The following is a 21,317-nucleotide window of genomic DNA, read 5'->3' as shown; positions in this document are numbered from 1 at the left end:
TTCCCTTTTCTGCTATTCTAAAAGCCTAAAAAGGGTAGACAAGAAATCTTGCAGTTTTTGAAACAACTTTTTGAAATATAATTTGTATATGTAATTCATCTGTTCAGAGAATAACAATTCAGTGGTTTTTGGTGTACCCAGAATGTGTAGCCATCACAACAGTTGATTCTAGAATGGTTTTATCACCCCAGAAATCCCCTGTCCATTATCCATCAGTCCTGACTTGCCCCAGCTCCTACAGTGCTAGGTAACTACCACATCTGAGCTTTGTCCCTACAGGTTTTTCTGTTCTGGATATTGCATGTAAATGGGGTCTTAGAGTATGTGGAATTTGGTGTTGCTTAGAGTTTTGTTGGCAGCAGTTTCTGAGATGTGGCTTTCCAGGTTTGTGTAGATATTTTGGGAAGTTGTTTTCTGCCCAGGAGAAATGAGGCAGATTAATTGTGAAGCAAAGAAAACTTAGCAGGTTCCTGGGATAGAGCCAGTCAGCTGCAAATGTCTGCAGGCGTGTACAATTAAGCGGTCTTGGCTATAATGCAAGAGCACCATGTGAAGCAAGGCTACACCTAAGTTCCTGTTACTGCACAATATACCCACAGTCACCAAGCCACATGCTAGGGGACCATCTTGAAATTGACACTGTTCAACCTGAGTGTTTGGCTTTGTAATACAATTACAAAGAGAGTACAGTTATTTTTACCAGACAGTACTTTCAATAATATTTTTTTCAGTTGAGTTAGTTCTCCCCAAAACACAGGTCAGAACGTTTTCAGGGACACTTGCACCTTCCCCTCAGTGTGTCTTATCTACCCACCACGTCCTGTGACTCCCATCATTTTCCTGCAGTCAGAGCAGAAACGGGCGCCTCTCACCCCATCGTTTGGTTCTTACTGCCAAAGGAATTGATGTGTCATGCTTCCTTGAGAACAGTGCCAACCCAGAAGTTATTCCACTTTCAAATGACAAAGGAATGATTAAGTGTGAGGGGCTAAGGGTCCTGGGAAGGTTATGACCAAGTGTCCTTTTTCTGCCAACATTCAGAGAACTTTCCAAATAGCAGTCACATCAAAACAAAAGCCCATCCCTCTCTTATCCCTTTCACTGTAATGCAGTCTTAGCCATCATCATGGGCGACTTTCTCGACTGCTTGGTGAGTAATGCAGGAACTGCCCTCCTGCAGGGGTTTATCAGCTGCATCCCAGAAGGTAAACCTGGAACAACAGCCCAGGGAAATGGCCACACTCTGGAGCAGGCCAGCAGGATACTTGGGACTATGGGAAGACAAAAAACTGTACTTGGCTGCCGGCAACAATTTTGAGGACAATTGGAAGAACTTAAAGCTCCCTGGAGGGGTTAAAAGTTTGACATCCTAGGGAAAGTAGAAAATAGAATTGTTTAATCCGAGGTGTGTTCAGTTTCCTTTGGTGGAGGGGCGGGAATCAAGCCCGCGTAAGCATAATAGGCCAGCGTTCCTGGGTGGTGGGTGGAATGCAGCTGGATCCAGGGCCTCAGAGCATGACTCCCTCTCTTGACTTGATTTTTCTCTCTGTTGGTATCATTTCTGGGTGGGCCTTCATCTCATGGCCATGGGCTACGCCAGGGAAAAGCTTGTCTTTCTCAGAAGTTCCAGCAAGGGTTCCAGGATCAAGACTCACTGCCTGTTCTTGGACCTTTAGTGGGGAGGGCATGGCATGTCCTTGTTAGCCAGCCTGGGGTTGAGTTCATGCCCGGAAGGAGAGAAGGTGGGTAGGTAGCCATGGTGGGAAACCAACACAGACTGAGGGTGTGGATGCCAGGATGTCGTTGCCAGAAGACAGAGTAGATGATGTGCACAGCCTGGGGTCTGCCCACTACAGAGAAGACCCCTGAGGTCATTTGACCAGGGAAATCTGTTCACAGAAGCAAACAAGGCCAGTGATGGATGGGGGAATAATCAACAATGACAGGGACTTTATGGATGAGTCTCAGGAAAGCTAGATATGGATTTATAAAGCAAATCCCATTTTACTTATTTGTGTCATAAAAAAAAAATCTCTATTATGAGGGTTCTTCAAAAAATTCTGCAGGAAAATGGAATCAAAATCTAAGTTCATTTTGGTGAAAAAGTATTTGAAATCTATACATAGTTTTTCATAATAGGCATTGTTCACAAACTCTGAAGATTCCCTCAAGACAGATTTTAGTTTCTTGGTAGCCAAATAAACTTATAATATTGCTTACAGTGAACTTTTTAAAATAGCCTGCTCAATTCCTAAAAGGAAGTGAATCCATCAGATTTCTGAGTTGGAAGCTTGTGATGAAAACTGTGGTTGTTACAGCTGCTGATCTGTACTCTACAGCAGGCCGTGTAATCCATCCTCAGTGCAGCACCTGCAGCTCCCTCCTCCCGAGTCACTGCTCCTTGCAGCTCTTTCAGAACTTGGGTGCTGTTTCCTTTCTCTCTCCTTGTACACGTTTCATTTACCTTTCTCCTCAGCCACAGGCAATTTTCCTAGGTTGGAATGTTCTTTAGCTCCAGCTTGGCCCTTCAGGGTCTTCTGCATCATTTGATACAATCAAATGGACCACACTGACAGAATCACATTTTTCAACACGGAACTCTTGTAGTTCAAGTTCTGACACAGCCTGGAGATCTCTGAAGAGCAGAGCTTCTGCCTGTATAAACTTGGAGGCACATCCAGGGAGGCGTGGCTGAAGACCACATGCAGAGACATCCCAGGCCCTTTGGAAGCAAAGAGTAGGTGGGTATGGGGAGGGCACAAAGGAGAATGAGCAGACAGGTGCAGCCCTCAGCAGGTGCACTCCTTTGACCACTCACCAGATGCTATGCCTAAGGTGCCCAGTGAAGAGAGTATGCATGTGATTTATGTGAGAATGAAACCACAACCTGTAACATAAAAAATGGAGTGTTGACTTTGCCTGCAGAATTTTCAATTTAAACAGAATAATAAATTCAGATGGAAAATCATTGTAGATTTCCAAAGCATTTATAATACTTCTCCATCCTCTCTCTCTCTCTCTCTCTCTCTCTCTTTAATTCGTGGACTTTATATCAAGACTGTATTATTGGACCTTTTTATTCATTGACTTGTTCAACGAATAGTTCTTTTTGTTTGATTTATTTGAAAGAAAGTGACAAAGAGGGAGAGATACATATCTTTCATCTGCTGATTTACTCCCCAAATGCCTACTACATCCACAGCTTGGCCAGACTGAAGCCAGGAGCCAGAAACTCCCTCCTGATCTCTAACATGGGTGACAGGAGTCCTGGCCCTTGGACCATCATTTGTTTTCTGCCAAGAGCATTAGCAAGCAAGAGAATCTAAAGTAGGGCAGCTGGGACTCAACCCAGCACTCCACTGTAGGATGCTGGCATCACCCTTTGTTACACGACACATGCTCCATAGCAGACAGTTTTTAAGCACCTGCAATGTGCTGGCAGCCCTCTAGACACTGATACAGCAGGGACTAATGCAACATCCTGCCTTTGTGGAGTTCTAAGGAAGGGAGCAGCCAATACAGAAAGAACTAGAGCACGTGTCAGGTGGTGTTCTGTGCTAGGATGGCAGATGAAGCATGATTAGGAGGGACTGACTGGTCAGGGAAGGGAACTGCCAGTTCCTAGGAGATATAGGTGAAGTGAGAGCAGAGACAGGATGGAGGCTGGGGAGCCTGGAGGCTCCTGGAGCTGGGGCTGCCAAGGGAGAGGCCCAAATCAGGCTGAGAGGCTGGGCCAGGAGCACCTTGGCTGCTTAAAGAATAGCAAGGTGGCCAGAATTGCTCGAGAATAGTGTGTGTATGTGTGTATGAAAGAAAGAAAGATAGAGAAGGAGCAAAGGCGCGGGCGGTGGGTAGATAGATGGAAGCTGTTCCTGTTGAGGCAAGAAGGGCAATGGCTGAGGGTTGGCAGAGGAATTGAAAGGCTGCAACTTGCCTTTTAAACCATGTCATTCCTGCTGCTGCAGCAAGGAGGAAGGAGAGAAGCAGTGAGACCAGACAAGGATTACTGAGACATCCAGCCTGAGATAAGAGACTGGTCTGGAGGGTTAGGTTGGAGGTGGTAAGAAGTGTTCTCCTGTTTGCTTCCTGTTTTGCTTTCTCCTCACTGTCCCTTCGTAGGATGTAAGCTTTTCCTTCCCTGAGGAAGAGGGTTTGTGTTTGTACAGTTTGGAAACCGAATCTCAGACGACAGTAGGTGCTGTAGGTTGTACATTCAAGAGGCCCTGGCCTTCCTCTTCAGTGGAGGAGGGGAATGGGGAGTCTTCAGGAGAGACACAGGGACAGGATTCTTCCTACGTGTGCTGATCCAGGGTCTGTCATCAGCCTGAGCCCAGTACTGACACTGCCCAGCATACTTGTGGAAATTGCCCTCGTTAGTATAGGGGATTTCTTTGGACGTCTCCTCAAATACATGGATTTCAAAGGTTTTGGTTTTTGGTGGGTTTTTTATTTTTGCAACAAATAAAGTTGTTTAACATTCATTTATTTATTCATTCATTTTTAAAGATTTATTTATTTCTATTCAAAAGGCAGATTTACAGAGAATGAGATAGAGAAAGATCTTCCATCCACTGGTTTGCTCCTCAAGGGGACCAACTACCAGATCTGAACTGACCCAAAGCCAGGAGCCAGAGCTGCTTCTGGGTCTTCCACATTGGTTCAGGGTCCCACCTTTCGGACCCTTCCCCTGCTTTCCCAGGCCAAAGGCAGGGAGCTGGAAAGGAAGTGGAGCAGCCGGTACATGACAAGGCACCCATATGTGTGGAATCCTGGCACATGTAAGGCTAAGATTTAGCCACTAGGCTATCGTGCCAGGCCCTCATCAGTTGAGAGGAAGATAGGTCCCTTGACTAGCTTGCTCCCCAGATGCTATCAAGAAGAGCAGCAATGACACCAGGAACGGGGAACTCAGTCTGGGCCCGCATTAACTCAGTTCCCTGGGCCATTACCTGCCTTCTGGGCCACACGTAGCAGGAAGCTGGAATTGGAAGTAGACTAAAACCCAGACACTCCTACGTGGGGTGCAAGCACCTTAAACTGTGGGGTTATGGGCTCACCCCAGTGAACACCTTTTAATTCCATTTTTCACAAGTATTCGGAAGTCCTCTTATTTTGCGGAGAGATGACGCTGGTGTGGACTGCAGCCAAGGCAGGAAGCCCTGCTGGCCTCAGACAGCTGCATTGGCTCAAGACCTTGGAGTGCAGACCCAGCAGAGTGCTTAGGGGTGTTCCCCTGGTCCCTGGTGTGCAGTGGACGCCTGCCATACTGGGTGGCATCCAGCCCTGGCATCATCACACGTCCAGGGTTCCTAGACATCGGATGTCAGTGCTGGGAGGGACCTTGACAAGCACACTGAGATGGGACTGAATGAACCCAGAGTCTGAGCTCCCACACCATCTTCTCTATTTTGCTCTGTCTCTCCAGATGAAAGGCGGCCCTTGCCAGTGAAACTGAAGAGACAGTTTTAAATGTCGTCATGGCCAGGTATTTGGCACATTGTTAAAGTGCCACTTAGGACACCTGTATTCTTTACCAAGGTGTCTGGATTTGAATTCTGGCCCTGCTCCCAATTCCAGGTGATGACCCACATGCTTGGGTCCCAGACTAAGTTCAGGCTACTGACTTTGACCTGCCAATCCCATTGTTGCAAGCATTTGTGGGTGAAAGGAAGTTACCTCTTCATCTCTCTGCCTTTCAAATAAATAAATAAAAATAAGTGTTTCTGTTCATCTTGTCACAGGATTTCTAGGTTTGTTCACCTTTTAATACTAAACAGTACATCCTTTCCCCCTCTAACCCTAGGTGTTGCCCTCCTCTCAGATGTGTATCCTGAGAAGATCTTGGTTGACCTGTTGGCTCAGTATGACAACAGCCAAGGCAAGCACACACCAGAGACCAGGATGAAAGTTGGGGAGGTGCTGATGCGAATTGTTAGAGCGCTAGGTGAGTGTTCTCGTCGCATCTGTCGGGAGGCAGGGTGCGGGAATAGAGTGGCCTGGAGGCCCACCTCTGTGACCCGAGAAGCCTGGAACACCAGCACGATGAGGGCTACTTAGGGCTGAGGTGGGCCAGGCCTTTTCTAAGAACTCAACGCATATCCCAGTGCTGATTGTGAGATGGGCCAGCCAGGGACGTTTTCCCAGCAGCAGCTGTTGTCTCCTTCCTTGAATCGAGGGTGGACCCCATATTCCAGTGGAGCTGGGGTGAGAAGCTGCTGATGAGCAGCAGCAGGCATGAGAACAGGCTGTCACGTCAGGAGGGGAGAGTGCTGGCTGCTCTTGGGCGGGCACCACATACCAGGCTGTCGGATGCACAGATGGTCTCATCTCATTTTCCCAGCAAACACTATAAAGATAACAGATCTTTACAGATGTGTGTTCAGAAAGATAGATCCATTTTATAGATGAGGGAGCCACAGCTCACTTACCTTCAGCACGTTGTTCCAGACTCATTTACTTTGTGTTTTTTTTTTTTTTTTTTTTAAGATTTATTTATTTTTATTGCAAAGTCAGATATGCAGAGAGGAGGAGAGACAGAGAGGAAGATCTTCCGTCTGATGATTCACTCCCCAAGTGAGCGCAACGGCCAGTGCTGTACTGATCCGAAGCCAGGAGCCAAGACCTCTTCCCGGTCTCCCACACGGGTGCAGGATCCCAAGCCTTTGGGCTGTCCTCGACTACTTTCCCAGGCCACAAGCAGGGAGCTGGATGGGAAGTGAAGCTGCCGGGATTAGAACCAGCACCCATATGGGATCCCGGCGCATTCAAGGTGAGGACTTTAGCCACTAGGCCACATGGCTGGGCCCCCAGTAAATGTTTGATGTTATTGTGTTGAGTCACAGGACATGGACTTCAGTGCAGATTCACTTCTTTAATCTGTGTTCCACAGGCATATCCATTGACTGCAGCATGGCATGATTGCTGTAAGCCTTCAGTGAGGGGAGGGTCAGTAACACACAGATCCATTCACACCATGGCTGGCTGCCATCTTGAATTTGCAGAACCGGCTTCTGGTTGGTGTCTGGAATCTTATCATTGGTGTCCAGATTTTTATCATTGGTGCCCTGTGTGATACTGTGTTGTATCTCCTTCTTTACGTTTGCCCATTCTTGTCAGATACGCATGTGGTGGTGTCTGTCCTTGGCTTGTTAGTAATGCCATCGTCCACCCACGGGCATGTCACCTGTGATAGAAGAACAAATGACATAACTGAAGTCTGGCTGATGTGTCTGTGGCCTGCTAAAGGAAGATTCTGGGGAGCAGAATGGCCATTTGACTTATTCCTCCACCAGCATTTCAGAGGCTTTCTAGTGATTCCACACAGCCACGCACTGTTTCTCAAGAATGAGCCTGAATTTTGTAATTTGTAGGTGACTGTTCTGAGTGAAGTAAGACCTAAATGCCTAACCATTGTCTTTGAGCAGTGAAAGAGAAATGCAATGGGAGTGAAATTAAAAAGAGAAATGGTTTTTCCCCTTATAGAAAGAAGGACTTTGTTTACTTGCCTTAGTCTTAGACGGGGGTTTGAACTGGCTTGCTTAAAGGCACCAGGACAAGATGTGGTCGTGTCGAGTGCTGAAGCATCATGGGATCGAGCACGGTCTCTGACTTCCATCTCTGTGCATTTGGGGATGCCAGAGCCCAATGTGGGGTGAACTGTAGGCATACGACACCAGTGTGACGTGGGTTTTTCCTGTAACATGTGGTTAGTCTTCTGGCCTTTCATAGCAAACTCCAGAAGTTTTCATCTTTCTGTAGCCCATGCTTCCAGCACTCAGCTGCAGGCACAGCCTGAGCTCAGAGTGCTACTTCCTGATTCATAGTGCAGGTGGACCATCTCTCGTCTGAAATGCTCTGGAACTACACACTTTTGGGCATTGACCTGATGCCACAAGTGGGAAATGCAGTACATTAAAGCTTGTCTCACTACCAGAATCATTAAAAAATACTGTGTGAAGTTGTCTTTGGGCCTTGCATGCAAGGTGTAGATGAAACAAATGGATTTCATGTTTAGACTTGGATCCCATCCCCAGATGATCTCATTGTGTGTACACAAATATTCCAAAATAAAGAATAAACATATAAAATCCCAAACACTTCAGGTTCTCAGTGTTTTAGATAAAGGATAATTAGCCTGTGCCAACATGTCTAGGTACATAGATGAGGTGGCTTGTTGCAATCTTGCAAGTGAAAATAGAGCCCATTTTTAGAACATCGTCAGGATTCTTAGCTGGCTAGTGTAAGTAGAAGTCCTTGTGAACAACCACTTTTTATTAAGCACTGATTTTTTATCTTTTACATATTTTTATTTGAAAGGCAGAGTTACAGAAAGGAAAGACAGGGAGAGAGTTCTTCCATCTGCTGGATTATTCCCCAAATGGTTACAGTGACTGGGGATGGTTCAGACCACAGCCAGGAGGCTAGAACTCCGTCTTAGTCTCAGATGAGTGAGGAGGCCCAAGGACTTGCACTGGCTTCTGCTGCTTTCCCAGGCACTTTAGCAAGGAGCTGGGTTGGAAGCGGAGCAGCCACGGCTCATATGTGTGCTCATATGGAATGCCTGTGTTATAGGCAGTGACTTAACCCATTGTGTCACAACACTGGCTCCATCCTAATGGTTGTAAATAGTCATTGGCAATCTTTATCTAGATTAGGTAATTCATAGGGATTATACTTTTTAGGGGGCAGGAAACAGAGAGAAGATTATAAACTTGCTACCTGCAGCTCCTTAACAAGGGATGTGGAGTTTGAACCGCAGCAATTTGACTCCAGAATTACTCTTACTATTAGGTTTTAAGCATCTACCCATCTTTCTGCTGTCATTAACGTGGACATTTTTCACATCCTATAATGTTTTGAAAGTTATTTATTTATTTATTTGAAAGGCAGAGAGAGAGAACTGACTGTGATTTTCCCATCTGCTGGTTCTTTACCCGAATGTAAGCAAAGCCAGTGTCAGGCCAGGCTGGAGCCAGGAGGTAGGAGTTCAGCTGATGCGCATTAGCATGAGGGTGGAATTGAAACTGGAGCCAGGACTCAGACCCAGATACTCTGATACGAGACACAACCATCATCCGAAGCAGTGTCTTCACCACTCCACCAAGTGTCCACTCCATCTGTCAGGTTTAAAGACGGCTTGATACTCTGTTATTTGAATGGACCAAGTTTTATTTTTTAACCAACTGATGTGTAGGGTTTTTTTTTTAAGATTGCAAAGTCAGATATACAGAGAGAAGGAGAGATAGAGAGGAAGATCTTCCATTCGTTGATTCACTCCCCAAGTGGCCACACGGTTAGTGCTGTGCCGATCCAAAGCCAGGAATCAGGAGCTCTTCTAGGTCTCCCACACGGGTGCAGAGTCCCAAGGCTTTGGGCCGTGCTCAACTGCTTTCCCAGGCCACAAGCAGGGAGCTGGATGGGAAGCAGGGCTGCCAGGATTAGAACCGGTGCCCACATGGGATCCTGACGTATTCAAGGTGAGGACTGTAGCCACTAGGCTACCATGCTGGCCTTGATGTGTAGGTTGTTCCAGTTGGTTGCTATTAAGAATTACATTGAGATAAATATCCTTATAGCTAAATCTTTGTATGAATTCTTAATGATTTCTTAGGAAAAATTTCTTGAAGTACAAGTTTTGTGATTTAGGAGATAGATGTTCCTAACTCGTCTCCCTGGGAGGAGTGTTCTGTGATCAAATTGGTGCCATTGAACAACTCTGAGTCGTATTGATGTTTTTGTGAATCTTTTATTAAGCACATACATAAAGAAATGCTGCCTTGGGCCCGGCGCAATAACGTAGTGGTTAAAGTCCTCGCCTTGCACGTCCAGGATCCCATATGGGCGCTGATCTAATCCCGGCTCCCTGCTTGTGGCCTGGGAAGGCAGTCGAGGACGGCCCAAAGCTTTGGGACCCTGCACCTGCCTGGGAGACCCGGAAGTGCTCCTAGCTGCTGGCTTCAGATTGGATCAGCTCTAGTCATTGTGGCCATTTGGGGAGTGAACCATCGGACCGAAAACCTTCCTCTCTGTCTCTCCTCCTCTCTGTATATCTGCCTTTCCAATTAAAAAATAAATAAATAAACCTTTTTTTTTAAAGATTTTATTATTATTATTGGAAAGGTAGATATACAAAGAGGAGGGGAGACAGAGAGGAAGATCTTCCATCCGATGTTTCATTCCCCAAGTGAGCCACAACGGGCCGGTACGCGCCAATCTGATGCTAGGACCAGGAACCTCTTCCGGGTCTCCCACGCGGGTGCAGGGTCCCAAAGCATTGGGCCGTCCTCGACTGCTTTCCCAGGCCACAGGCAGGGAGCTGGATGGGAAGTGGAATTGCCGGGATTAGAACTGGCACCCATATGGGACCCCTGGGCTTTCAAGGTGAGGACTTTAGCCGCCGGGCCCAATAAATAAATCTTTGAAAAAATTATAAAAAAAAAAAAGAAAAGAAATGCTGCCTGGTTTTTATTTCTGGTTGTTTGGTTGATTGGATTAAATGTTTTTTTTGGAAATTTGGAAGCAAGGGTTTTGTGTTACATAGATTGGGTTTGTGTGTGCACATCCATGTGTGTATTCACACATGTCACATGCTCCTGTCCTTCATCAAATATATTCATTGAGGTTTTGATTTTTATTTTATTTGTAAGAGGTTTAAGTATTTAAAGAACTTGAACCACTAATTTTTATGTGGTCTTTACTTTTAGTTTTGTTATATTTTCTGTTTCATTTTTTAATATACAATTTAAGAAATCAACCTCCTTGTTGACCATCTTCTCTTTAGGAAAGCTTTCCTCAGCCACAATGATATAAGAATGAATCTACGTGTTTGTATCCCCACTTTTCAATATAGAATATATTGTGGAAGGATTTTGTCATCTCTTTTATTTAATGGATTTTTAAAAATTTTGTCTTAACACATTGTTAAGATTAACCATCATTCCAAATGTTTTTCCATCTGTTTCCTTTCAGATGGTCCAATATCGCTGTTAATAACAACCTGTGAACTGCTTTAAGCAATTGCGTTTTTAAAAATGTCTATGGAAATGTAGCATAGTTACTCTTTCATAAAAACTCACCCGACAGGATTATGCCCGAGATAGTGAATTGGTAATTGGGACATTTCTTGGCAAGGAGAATTGAAAGGAGAGGGGATTAGACACATCTGTTGGGGTTTTCCTTGTAAGATTGCCTAGGGAATTAGACTGAGCTGCTGTGGGCTCCACGCCTTTCTCATACGTGCCTGCTGCATCTCTCTCTCCCTCTCTCTTCCCCTCCCTCCCTCCCTCCTTCTCTCTCCTTCTCTCTGTTTTTCTTTTTGCTTTCTTTTTGTTTCAGCAGAGTTAGGCACACACTGCCCAGTCCTTTTTTGTTACTGTACATTCTCAAAGGGATAGGAAGAGGCTTTCTAGGGGCATTTGGCCATGTCAGGGGCTATTTCTGCCCCCGTTGTGACACCTCGTGCGAGAGCTCACGGGACCATCCTGTCTGCACTATAATACATTCAGAGGTTTTAGTGAAACCCGTAGCCACCATGGACAGCTGGCAGGTTTGAGCTCCAAGGGATGTCAGTGCATGAAAGGGCGTGCCCTGGAATTGCATAGAGCTCCATCTCCATGCTCATCCTCCAGGATCTGAGTTCCAGCTCATCCTGACACTTCAGATTGACATTTCACCGAAGAGAAATTTTAAAAAGTGATTCCTTGAGCGGATGTTGTGGTGTTGCAGATAAAGCCATTGGCTGCAGCACTGGCATCCCATGTGGAAGCCAGGTCACCGTCCAGCCGTGTCACTTCCAGTCCAGCTCCCAGCTAATATGCTTAGGAATGGGCAGAGGATGGCTCTGTCCTTGGGCCCCTGTACCTACATGGGCAACCAGGATGAAACTCCTGGCTCCTGGCTTCAGCCAGCCCCAGTTCTCACTACGACCATCTAGGGAGTGAACTAGTGGATGGAGGATGTCTGTGTTCTTCCCCCTCTCTCTGTAATTCTGATTTTCAAATAAACAAAGAAAAAGAAAAAAATGTTCCTCTATGGGATAGCTTTATGAATTGTTTAGGATGTGAGAGTCACTTTGCAGGGCCAACTTTGTATCACACGGGGACAATGCTTGGTAGCTGAAGCCTTCTGTCAGCTGGAGGTGTGGGGAAGGGGGCGACGAAAACCTCAGGCACCTCTGAGTGCTTCCCTGTGCCTCCTGCCCCTGCTTGGCTTCCCTTTACCTCCAAGGGAGCATATCATGAATTAAAGCGCTTGTGAATTATCCCTTGTACTTGGGGAACATTTCATGTTTCTTGCTAATAGTTATACTTGCCAGTTCTAGGCATAAGGGAGAAAAATCAGTAAAGTTGCTTTCTCTTGGCATGTGGCTCTTGAATCCCTGGCTTGGATCAGGCTAGTGCTGGATGGAAAAGCAATTTCTTTCCACCTCTGCCCAATACATTCTGAATTCTGATTTAGTTTCCTGTTTTTGTCACGTTCTGAACCATAATAAATTCCTGGGTTATCTGCTCAAAAGCCTTTATCTGAAATGCACTTATTTTTTCCTTGATCTGGGGACTGGGAGCATCAGCGCTCAGTTCAGAAATGTTTGCCGAGTAGCCATGGATTACACGACTGGGACCGGAAGTAGGAACTTGGAAAAGCCTCAGTCTCCTTCATGGAACTGGTAGTGTGGGCAAAAACATCAGCTCTCACACAGGTCATGCTGGTAGGACAGGCAGGCCACAAGGGGACCGTGGGCTCCTGTTTGTCCTTTCAGTTGAACATGGTGGTGCAGCCCGCAGTCCCTCAGTGTTATCACAGCACAGCAGATCTGCTTTTGGAAAATAGCTTTGGTAGGAAGTTTCCCGAGATTGTCTCCTCACAGTGCTAGTTTAAATTAAGGTCGAAGCTAAGGTGCAAGTGTGAATAATTGGGTGCCAGTCTAGAGGCCTACTATCCATAGTCCAGGCTTAGAACTCACATATATTTTTAAATGTAATGCTGTATTTATTTTTTTGAGATGGCACATTTTTAATTTACATTGTAGTCAGCAGTTTAATGCTGCACTAAAGAGTTCAGCAGATAAAAAGCATAATCCAGAAGTTTTCAGCAGAATTCAGAGGCACAGAAAATGCTGTTGGCCAAGTCTGCCCGGAGCCTTCTCCTGCAGCTGACATTCATACAAACGTTCAGCGGGAGGTACTGCGCGGCCAGAAGGCTGAAGCCAGACTCATGATTTTTTTCTCTTCCACTTCTTCCTCCTCATGTCAAATTTTCAAGAGGTGTTAACTTTAAAATCTCTTTCTAGACCTTTTCCTACCCTAACGTTATCAGTAACACTTGGGGCCTTTTATACATTTGGAAAATATTAAAGCTATATAAAAAAAACCCATCACCTATAACTTTATCATTTGGAAGTTACTATGAACACATTCTGATGTGTTTTCTTCTAGTTTCTTGCTCAGAATTGTAATAATACTGTGTGTAGATTTAGTACATTCATTAAATTGTTAGTATGTATTTCTCCATGTCATTAAATATTTCTCTTTTAAAATTTTACTTTTATTTGAGAGACAGAGTTTCAAAGAGAGAAGGACAGAGAAATATTTGATCCGCTGGCTCATTTCTAAAATGGCCTTAGCTGTTAGAGCTGGGCCTATCTGAGGTGAACAGCTGGGAGCTTTTTCCAGGTCTCCCACACAGGTGCAGGAGTCCAAGCACTTAGTCTGTTCTCTGCCACTTTCCCAGGGCATTATCAGGAAATTGAATCAGAAATGGAGCAGCCAGGACTTGAACCAGCACCCATATGGGATGTTATACCACAGGCAGAGGCTTAAGCTATTATACCAGGGTGCTAGATTCTAAATATTTTTGAAAACAGTGTTTGTTGATGGTTTTATAATCGGTTATTTGAAATTACCATAAATTATTTTCCTGGAAGGCATTGTACATATTTTAAATTTTTCATTTATTTTTATTGGAAAGGCAGATATACAGAGAAAAGGAGACAGAGAAGATGATCTTCTGTCTGATGATTCACTCCCCAACCAGCCACAATGGCCAGAGCTGAACTGATGTGAACCCAGGAGCCTCTTCCGGGTCTCCCACATGGGTGCTGATCCCAAGGCTTTGGGCTGTCCTCAACTGCTTTCCCAGGCCACAAGCAGGGAACTAGATGGGAAGTGGAGCAGCTGGAATTAGAACCGGCATGTATATGGGATCCTAGTGCATGCAAGGCAAGGACTTTAACCATTAGGCTACTGCGCTGGGCCCAACATTATGTTTTTTGTTTTTTGTTTTTGTTTTTGCTTTTTTACATTCTTACTGATAATGAGGAGCGTGTTACTGATCATTCTTGCATGCAGCTCTGTGCAGTGAATCTTCGGTTGTTCTTTAAGATTGGTTCCTGCAAGGGAAGTTACTTGAGATTCACTGCAAAGTTGTCCTCCAGAGGTGTTCGGTGGAGGGGGGCAGCTAAGGTCTCATGGCAAAAAAGTACTCCCTGGCTTCAGACTGAACTTTCACCCCTGCCAGCTGTCTTCACAATGTGCTCCTTTGCTCCTGGAATGGACCAAGGAGACTGCACGAGGCTGTGGTGGACAGGTGGAGGGAGGGGCTGACTGAGGGATGCACAGGTGCATACAGGACACCGTGTGAACCCTTCTCCTTGTGAGCCAGAGGCCTGGCTCAGGCCTGACTGCATCAGGATACATGATGTTAGACATTTGTTAGACATGGGCAAGCCCTAGCAGGTCCCAGTTTACCTGGGTTGCTGACTTCTGAAAATGAGACCCCAAGTAGCAAGTCACATTCACTTGGAAGCAAGGGTTCTGGATGGAGACTCAGGTCTGCGTTGGTGGGTGCTGTGGCGATGACCAAGAACCCAGGCATGCCGGAACAGAGCAGCTTGTCCGCAATTCTAGGTTAGAAGGCACCTTTTCTTAGAGCAGGTGGTGTGCTTTAGGGTGTGTTCCTGACTCTTAAAACTAGCAGAATGGGATTTAACATGCTGTGTTAGCTCTTTGCGGTGTCACCCGCTTCATTTGTGTGTTTCAGTTTAGCACTTTCAGTTCATTCTGCCAATGGGCAGCCCTGGGTCCCAGGTCTCTAACAGCCCAGGTATCTTGAGCATGAAGCCCGTAATCTGGCTTCAGAAACCCTGTCATCTGTCCCAGGTCAGCCTGGTTCGGCTCTGAAATCACCCTCTCCCAGCTAGTTGTGTAACAGGGAAACAATGTGGACGGGATTCCTTCTGCATCCCCGGATTCTCCAACCACACGCTGAGAATCTGTTCTTTCAGATTACTTTGAGCTGAAGAGATACAGACCTTGTTACTCCTAAACAGTGCGGAATGGCAACTGTTTACATAGGACTGATGTGGCACTTAGTGTCATGGGTCATCTAGCAGTGATGTACAGTATAGGTTACAGCAGATATGGAGCCACTTTGCTAAGGAGCTGGAGCGGTTGCAAACTTTGGTGTTCATGGGGGTCCTGGCGCTTGCCCCTGTGAATCCCTAAGGACAGTTGCAACTATTTGTCTTAACAGGATGTGGTAAGCTCAGTTGGTTTGTCCTGGGAATTTTTTTTTAAGGATTTTGTTTTCTTTTTATTGAAAAAAGCAGATCTACAGAGAGAAGGAGATATTGGAGAGAAAGATTTCCATCCACCAGTTCACTCTCCAAGTAGGCACAGTAGCCAGAGCTGAGTTGATCCAAAGCTGATCTGAAGCTAGGAGCTTCTTCAGGTCTCTCATGTAGATGCAGGGTTCCCAAGGCTTTGGGCCATCCTCTGCTGCTCTCCAAGGCCTCAAACAGGGAGCTGGGTGGGAAATGGAGCAGCTGAAATGGCACCCATATGGGATCCTGGTGCATTCAAAGTGAGGATTTAGCCTCTGAGCCATCATATTGGAGCCTGGCCTAGGAATAAATGAGGGGAAAAGGGACAGGTGTGGCACAGTGAGTTAAGCTGCCCATTGCAGTTCCAACATCTCATGTGAGTGCCAGTTCAAGTCCTGGCTATTCCACTTCCAGTCCTGTTCCCTGATAATGCACCTGGAAAAGCAGTGGATGATAACCTACGGATTAGGGCTCCTTTTTTTTTCCCATGTGGGAGACCTGGATGAGTTCCTAGCCCCTTGGCTTCAGCTTGGCCCAGCCCCAGCAATTCTTGCTATTTGGGGAGTCAACCAGCAAATGCAAAGTTTCTCTCTTTCTCCCTCTCTGTCCCACCTCACTTCTCTCCTGAAACCTGCCTTTCAAATAAACAAATCTCAAAATAATAATAATAAAATAAATGAAGGGAAGACCTTTTAAATAGCTGCACTGTTTCATGTGTGCATGTACCACATTTGCACTGTTTATTCAGTCATTCGTCTGTGGATGAATATTCACGTTTTCCTATTTTTATCCTGTGATACGCAGCACTGCAGCATAAATTCAAATGTGTACAAATAATACCACTTTCATGTTTATTCTGTGTATATGTCTACATGCAAAAGTACTCTAACTCTTCATATTTTTTCATGGTAAAAACTCCACATATTTAGAATTAGCCAGCTGGTCTCATCTAGGTGGTCCCAAGCATCAGAATCAGGAGCCCCTTGGGCGCACAACTGCCTGTAGTCTTCTCCCTGTCAGGCCTGGCCAGCGTGTTGATTCTGATCTCCTCATGTCCTGGACTTAGATCAACAGCCGTCCCAATCTGCTGCCTGTTGGCCTTGACGTCCACCGGGAACACAGGAGCTTGTCTCACAAGGCTGTGGCCAGACTACCCACACATGGGAGACAGGCAGAACTTTCTCTGGCAGCCTGGGGACACCTTTTAGCAGGGCCTTTTTGACCTCCAAAGCCTTTGCTTTGGCTTCTGCTTTGGGAAGGGCATGAGCTTCCTCCTTCGCCTTGGGCCTTGGGCACCACCTTGGTGAAAAGCAACTTTTATAAAATCTGTTGGATGGATACAGAATTATTCAAATCAAAGGCTGAATGTATGTATGTTTCTTATTTGTTAGTTGATTTTATTATCTAAGAAACTGAAAGCCAAAGACAAACAGATGGAAAGAAAGCTCCCATCCACTGGTTCGCTCCCCAGGTACCTACACGGGCCAGGACTGGAAGCAAGGCCAGGTGTGCCACACGGGTGTAAGGAACCCGGTTTCTGCGGCCGTAACTGCTGCACTAGTGGAAGCTGGAGTCAAGACCTGGAGTCAGGCATGGAACCCTCCCACAGGGGACACTACCATCATAACTGTTCGGTTCAGAGCCTGCCCCTGTTGGTATTTTTAATTATTTATATACTGACAGACTTTTTAAAACTGAGTGACATAACGCTTTTCAAACCATCTGCTCTGTCGTCACATATGGAAAAGTCTTTGAAAATGCTGTTTATTTCAAGTAAACGGAATAAGAAAAAAAACTTTGTTAGTTTATAATTTGTCTTGACTGCAGGAAAGGAAAATGTCTCACTTTTTTAAAAAGATTTAGTTGTTTATTTTTATTGGAAAGTCAGATATACAGAGAGGAGGACAGAGAGAAAGATCTTCTGTCCATTGATTCACTCCCCAAGTGGCTGTAATGGCCGGAGCTGAGCCAATCCAAAACCAGGAGCCAGGAGCTTCTTCCTGGTCTCCCGCACAGGTGCAGGGTACCAAGGCTTTGGGCCATCCTTGACTGCTTTCCCAGGTCACAAGGAGGGAGCTGAATGGGAAGTAGGGCCACCAGGACACGAACCAGCATCCATGTGGTATCCCAGTGTGTTCAAGGCAAGAAGTTTAGCCATTAAGCAACTGCGCCAGGTCCAGAAAAGTCTCTTTTTAAGCAACGCAATGTTAAGGGCCTGGCACAGTAGCCTAGTGCCTAAAGGCCTTCCTTTACACGCCACTGAACCGTCACACTAGGCCCATGTCTTACTCTTTTTTTTTTTTGAAAGATTTTATTTATTTATTTTTATTACAAAGTCAGATATACAGAGAGGAGAGACAGAGAGGAAGATCTTCCGTCCGATGATTCACGCCCCAAGTGAAGCTGCCAGGATTAGAACCGGTGCCCATATGGGATCCCGGCGCGTTCAAGGCGAGGACTTTCGCCACTAGGCCACGTTGCCAGGCCCCCATGTCTTACTCTTAATCCTTCCTTCTCCCAGCGTAAAAGTCCATGCTGTTAAGTAGCACGTGGAGGGAGTCAAATGAGTGATCATCCTGTCCTGCTCCAGCATACAAATAATCCGGTTGAGAACTTAACTGCATGCCAGCTGCCCTGTCAGCCAGTGTGTGTGCCCATTCCCACGTAATTCCTTAAAGGCTCTGAAGGGCTATTCCCATGGTTACCATTGTAACAGGAAAGGTAGCAGATTCGGAGAAGCTAGTGACTCTCCCAGAGGAGCACTGCTAGCTGGCACTGGCTCAGGTACCCGTTAGCCAGATCTCTCTAATGGCAAAGACTGTGTCCCTAATGACAGCTGTAGCTAAACCCTGGTTTGTTTTAGTCAACATTTTCACTTAAGTGGCAGGGGTGCCAGCAAAGTTACGTTGTATGTGTAGTTAGAGTGACTCCCTCATGTTGGCCTGCACTCTTGGAATGTGATTGTACACTGGTGACTGTCCGAGCAACAGAGGGTTGATTCCTGTAAGCAGAAGGACATGGGACTGTTGGGCGTGAAATGATCCAGTTAGGTCGCTCTGCCGGCTCTTTTACTAGAGCCCGTGAGCAAAGAATGGTTTTTACTGCATTCTTAATGGTTCAGCGGCAACAAGTGGAAGAAGACTTTTTCATGACGTGGGAAGATCACATGGGATGGAATGGGAACGCTGATTTGTTTCCTTGTTGTCTGTGGCTGCTTTTGTGCTCAGACAGCACAGCTGGGTAGTTAGGAGAAGTCGTATGCATCCAAAACCACACATAGCAGCTGCCCTCCTGTTCGCAGGACAGATGCTGCCCCATGTTCTAAAGTAAGCATGATCTGCCAACATGGGAAGGTGCGTTGGAAAATTTGTGAAATGTGGAATTAACTTTGGTGCACAGATGTTTGCAATTTTCTTCATAGTGTGCATTTTTCATTCAGTTACAGAAGAGCATCATCTGTGCTTCTTTGCCAGCCCTTCATTGGTTACTTGTCTTCTTCACCACCACCAGAATCAAGCTCTGTATACTACTTCAAAAAATAGAAGTCTTACCTTTTATAACAAGCTCTCTCTAGAGGGTGTTTTGATATGGTGAGCTTAGCCTCCCTCTGCGATGCCAGCATCCTATTTGGGTACTGGATGCTCCGCTTCTGGTCACTTCTTGCCAGTGCACCTGGAAAAGCAGCAGCAGATGTCCCAAGCGCTTGCATCCCTGTACCCACGTAAATGACGTCTCGTCTCCTCTACTCCTCCCTCTCTCTCATCCTCCCACCCTCTCTCTGACTGTATAAAGGATAATAATAAATTAAATCTTTTAGAAAAGTAAGCTTTCTTAAGTAGCTTTGAGTTCTTCCCCAAACATCCCCAGCTAAGAGACTTAGTAGCTTATGCTATGCAGGATGTGTTGGCAAATGGGTCTTTCGTTAGAACTGGCAGCATGATCATACCTGAATGTCTCTGTGTTTAGTCTGCTCTTCTTTTTATTGTTACTGTCTTCATACTTTTGTCTCCTCATCTGTCCTGTTCCTGTTCTAATTCAGGCTAAATTACCACATTTTTGGGCCTCTGTTTCTCTCTCTCTCTCTCTCGCTCTCTCGCTCTCTCTGTGTGTGTATGTGTGTATGTGTGTGAAAGAATATGGGCTAGGAGAGCACCTGATTTTCTCTTTTATTTGCAAATTTTGAAATAGATTCTGCCTTCATTCTGGCTTATGTGGTTGCAAGAGAGTAAGCCAAGGATCAGACTGAAATTCGAAATTCGTTTTAAGAAGATGATGTGTGGCCCAGTTCTGTAGTTTAGTAAGACCCTCTACCTGCCGCACCTGCATTCCCTATAGGCATCAGTTAGAGTCCCAGCTGCTTCGCTTCCCATCCAGCTCACTGCTAATGGTCTGGGAAAACAACAGAGGATGCCCCAAGTTCTTGGGCTTCTGAAGCCATGTAGGACACCAGGAAATAGCTCCTGGATTTGGAGTGGCCCAATTCTGGCCATTACAGCCATTTGGGCAGTGGAACCAGCAGATGGAAGATCTCACTCTCTCTCTTCCACCCCCCCCTTCCACCCTCTCTTTCTCTCTGTTTCTCCTTGCTCTGTAATTTTGCCTCCCAACTCAAAATGAATAAATCTTTATAAAAAAGACAGAGAACATGACAGAACTTTTCTCTTGCTGGATATGGTAGTAGGAGTTGATTTCACAGCACTGGAACAATATTCTGTTAATATTTTAAACATGAAATTGGAGTCTCAGGCCACAAGCTTTTTGATTTGTATCTGTCAATATTATTAGGCTAACTAACTCTTGGGCATGCTTTAACGAGTTTGAACATTCATGTAGCAAATTAATTAAATCATTGAATAGTTTTAATGATTTCATCATTATAGAATTGCCATCTGCATTTAAAGTATCTATTTTTTTCTTCTTTCATCTTTTAAAACCAAGTTAACATAAACCTACAGCATTTCCTTTCTCAGGATCAGATTTCTTAATTGCACTTGGCTAATTTGTCCTTTAAGAAAATGTCTGGAGTGTCCGTTGGTGCCTGCAGCACCCTTTCCCAGAGAACTCATCTGTTTGCCTAGTGATTAGTGGGTTACTGCTGACTCTCCTGTAAATGGAAAGCTCCTGTGCTGATGATTAACCCCATCTTGGAGTTCAGTGCACTAGCAGGCAGCAACACTGACCTCGTCAATGCACAGCCAGAGAGAGAGGTCTCCACAGCTCCTGTTTCACACTGTGTTTCTGGGTTGCCTTGGTTCCGCGAGTTGCCAAAAAAATCATCGTTACTAAGCATTTCCTGTCCATTGTTTTACTGTGTCTGAAAGATATTTATCTATGGTTCTTATTCACACATTGCTCTGTCATCTGAAATGTGGAGAAGGAAATGTCTGTTTGCAAGTTGCGTGGACAGCAGGGCCTCTGCGGCTTCAGGGGCCCCTGCTCACATCTGCTTTTCCTTCTTGCCCTCAATTTAAATTTTCCTCCACAGATCTTTCGCAAGTTTACCACCTGCGTATCACTTAGAAAATAATTGCCCTACTCTACAGCTCATACAAAGAGGAAAGCAGGAGTGTTAGTATTCACCTGTGAGTGGGTGACCACTTCCTATTGCATTGCCCTGGCTGGGGGAATTTTGCATTTTCAGTGAGGAGGTTATTTCATTCAACCAAATGAAATTTGAATGGCTAAACAGAATCTGAATCCAGTTTTTGGGAAGAGAAGA

General features: G+C 45.5%; 1 protein-coding gene across 6 annotated transcripts in view; it reads left to right on the top strand.

Moving 5' to 3' along the window:
- The window catches only part of TANGO6 (transport and golgi organization 6 homolog), a 189,492-nt gene that overhangs the window by 99,899 nt on the left and 68,276 nt on the right, over window positions 1-21,317 (top strand). For all 6 annotated transcript variants that reach the window (XR_009246848.1, XR_009246849.1, XM_058675022.1 and 3 more), the window contains exon 15: window positions 5,804-5,944. Coding sequence is in view for 4 of the 6 variants with exons in the window: in XM_058675022.1 (XP_058531005.1) it covers window positions 5,804-5,944 (141 nt within the window). In the remaining 2 variants the exon portion in view is untranslated. The remainder of the gene's footprint in view (window positions 1-5,803; window positions 5,945-21,317) is intronic.

This window comes from Ochotona princeps, chromosome 16 (genome assembly GCF_030435755.1).
Source record: "Ochotona princeps isolate mOchPri1 chromosome 16, mOchPri1.hap1, whole genome shotgun sequence".
NCBI lineage: Eukaryota > Metazoa > Chordata > Mammalia > Lagomorpha > Ochotonidae > Ochotona > Ochotona princeps.
The sequence above is the reverse complement of the archived record's forward strand: the minus strand, read 5'-3'. Positions and strand labels throughout refer to the sequence as shown.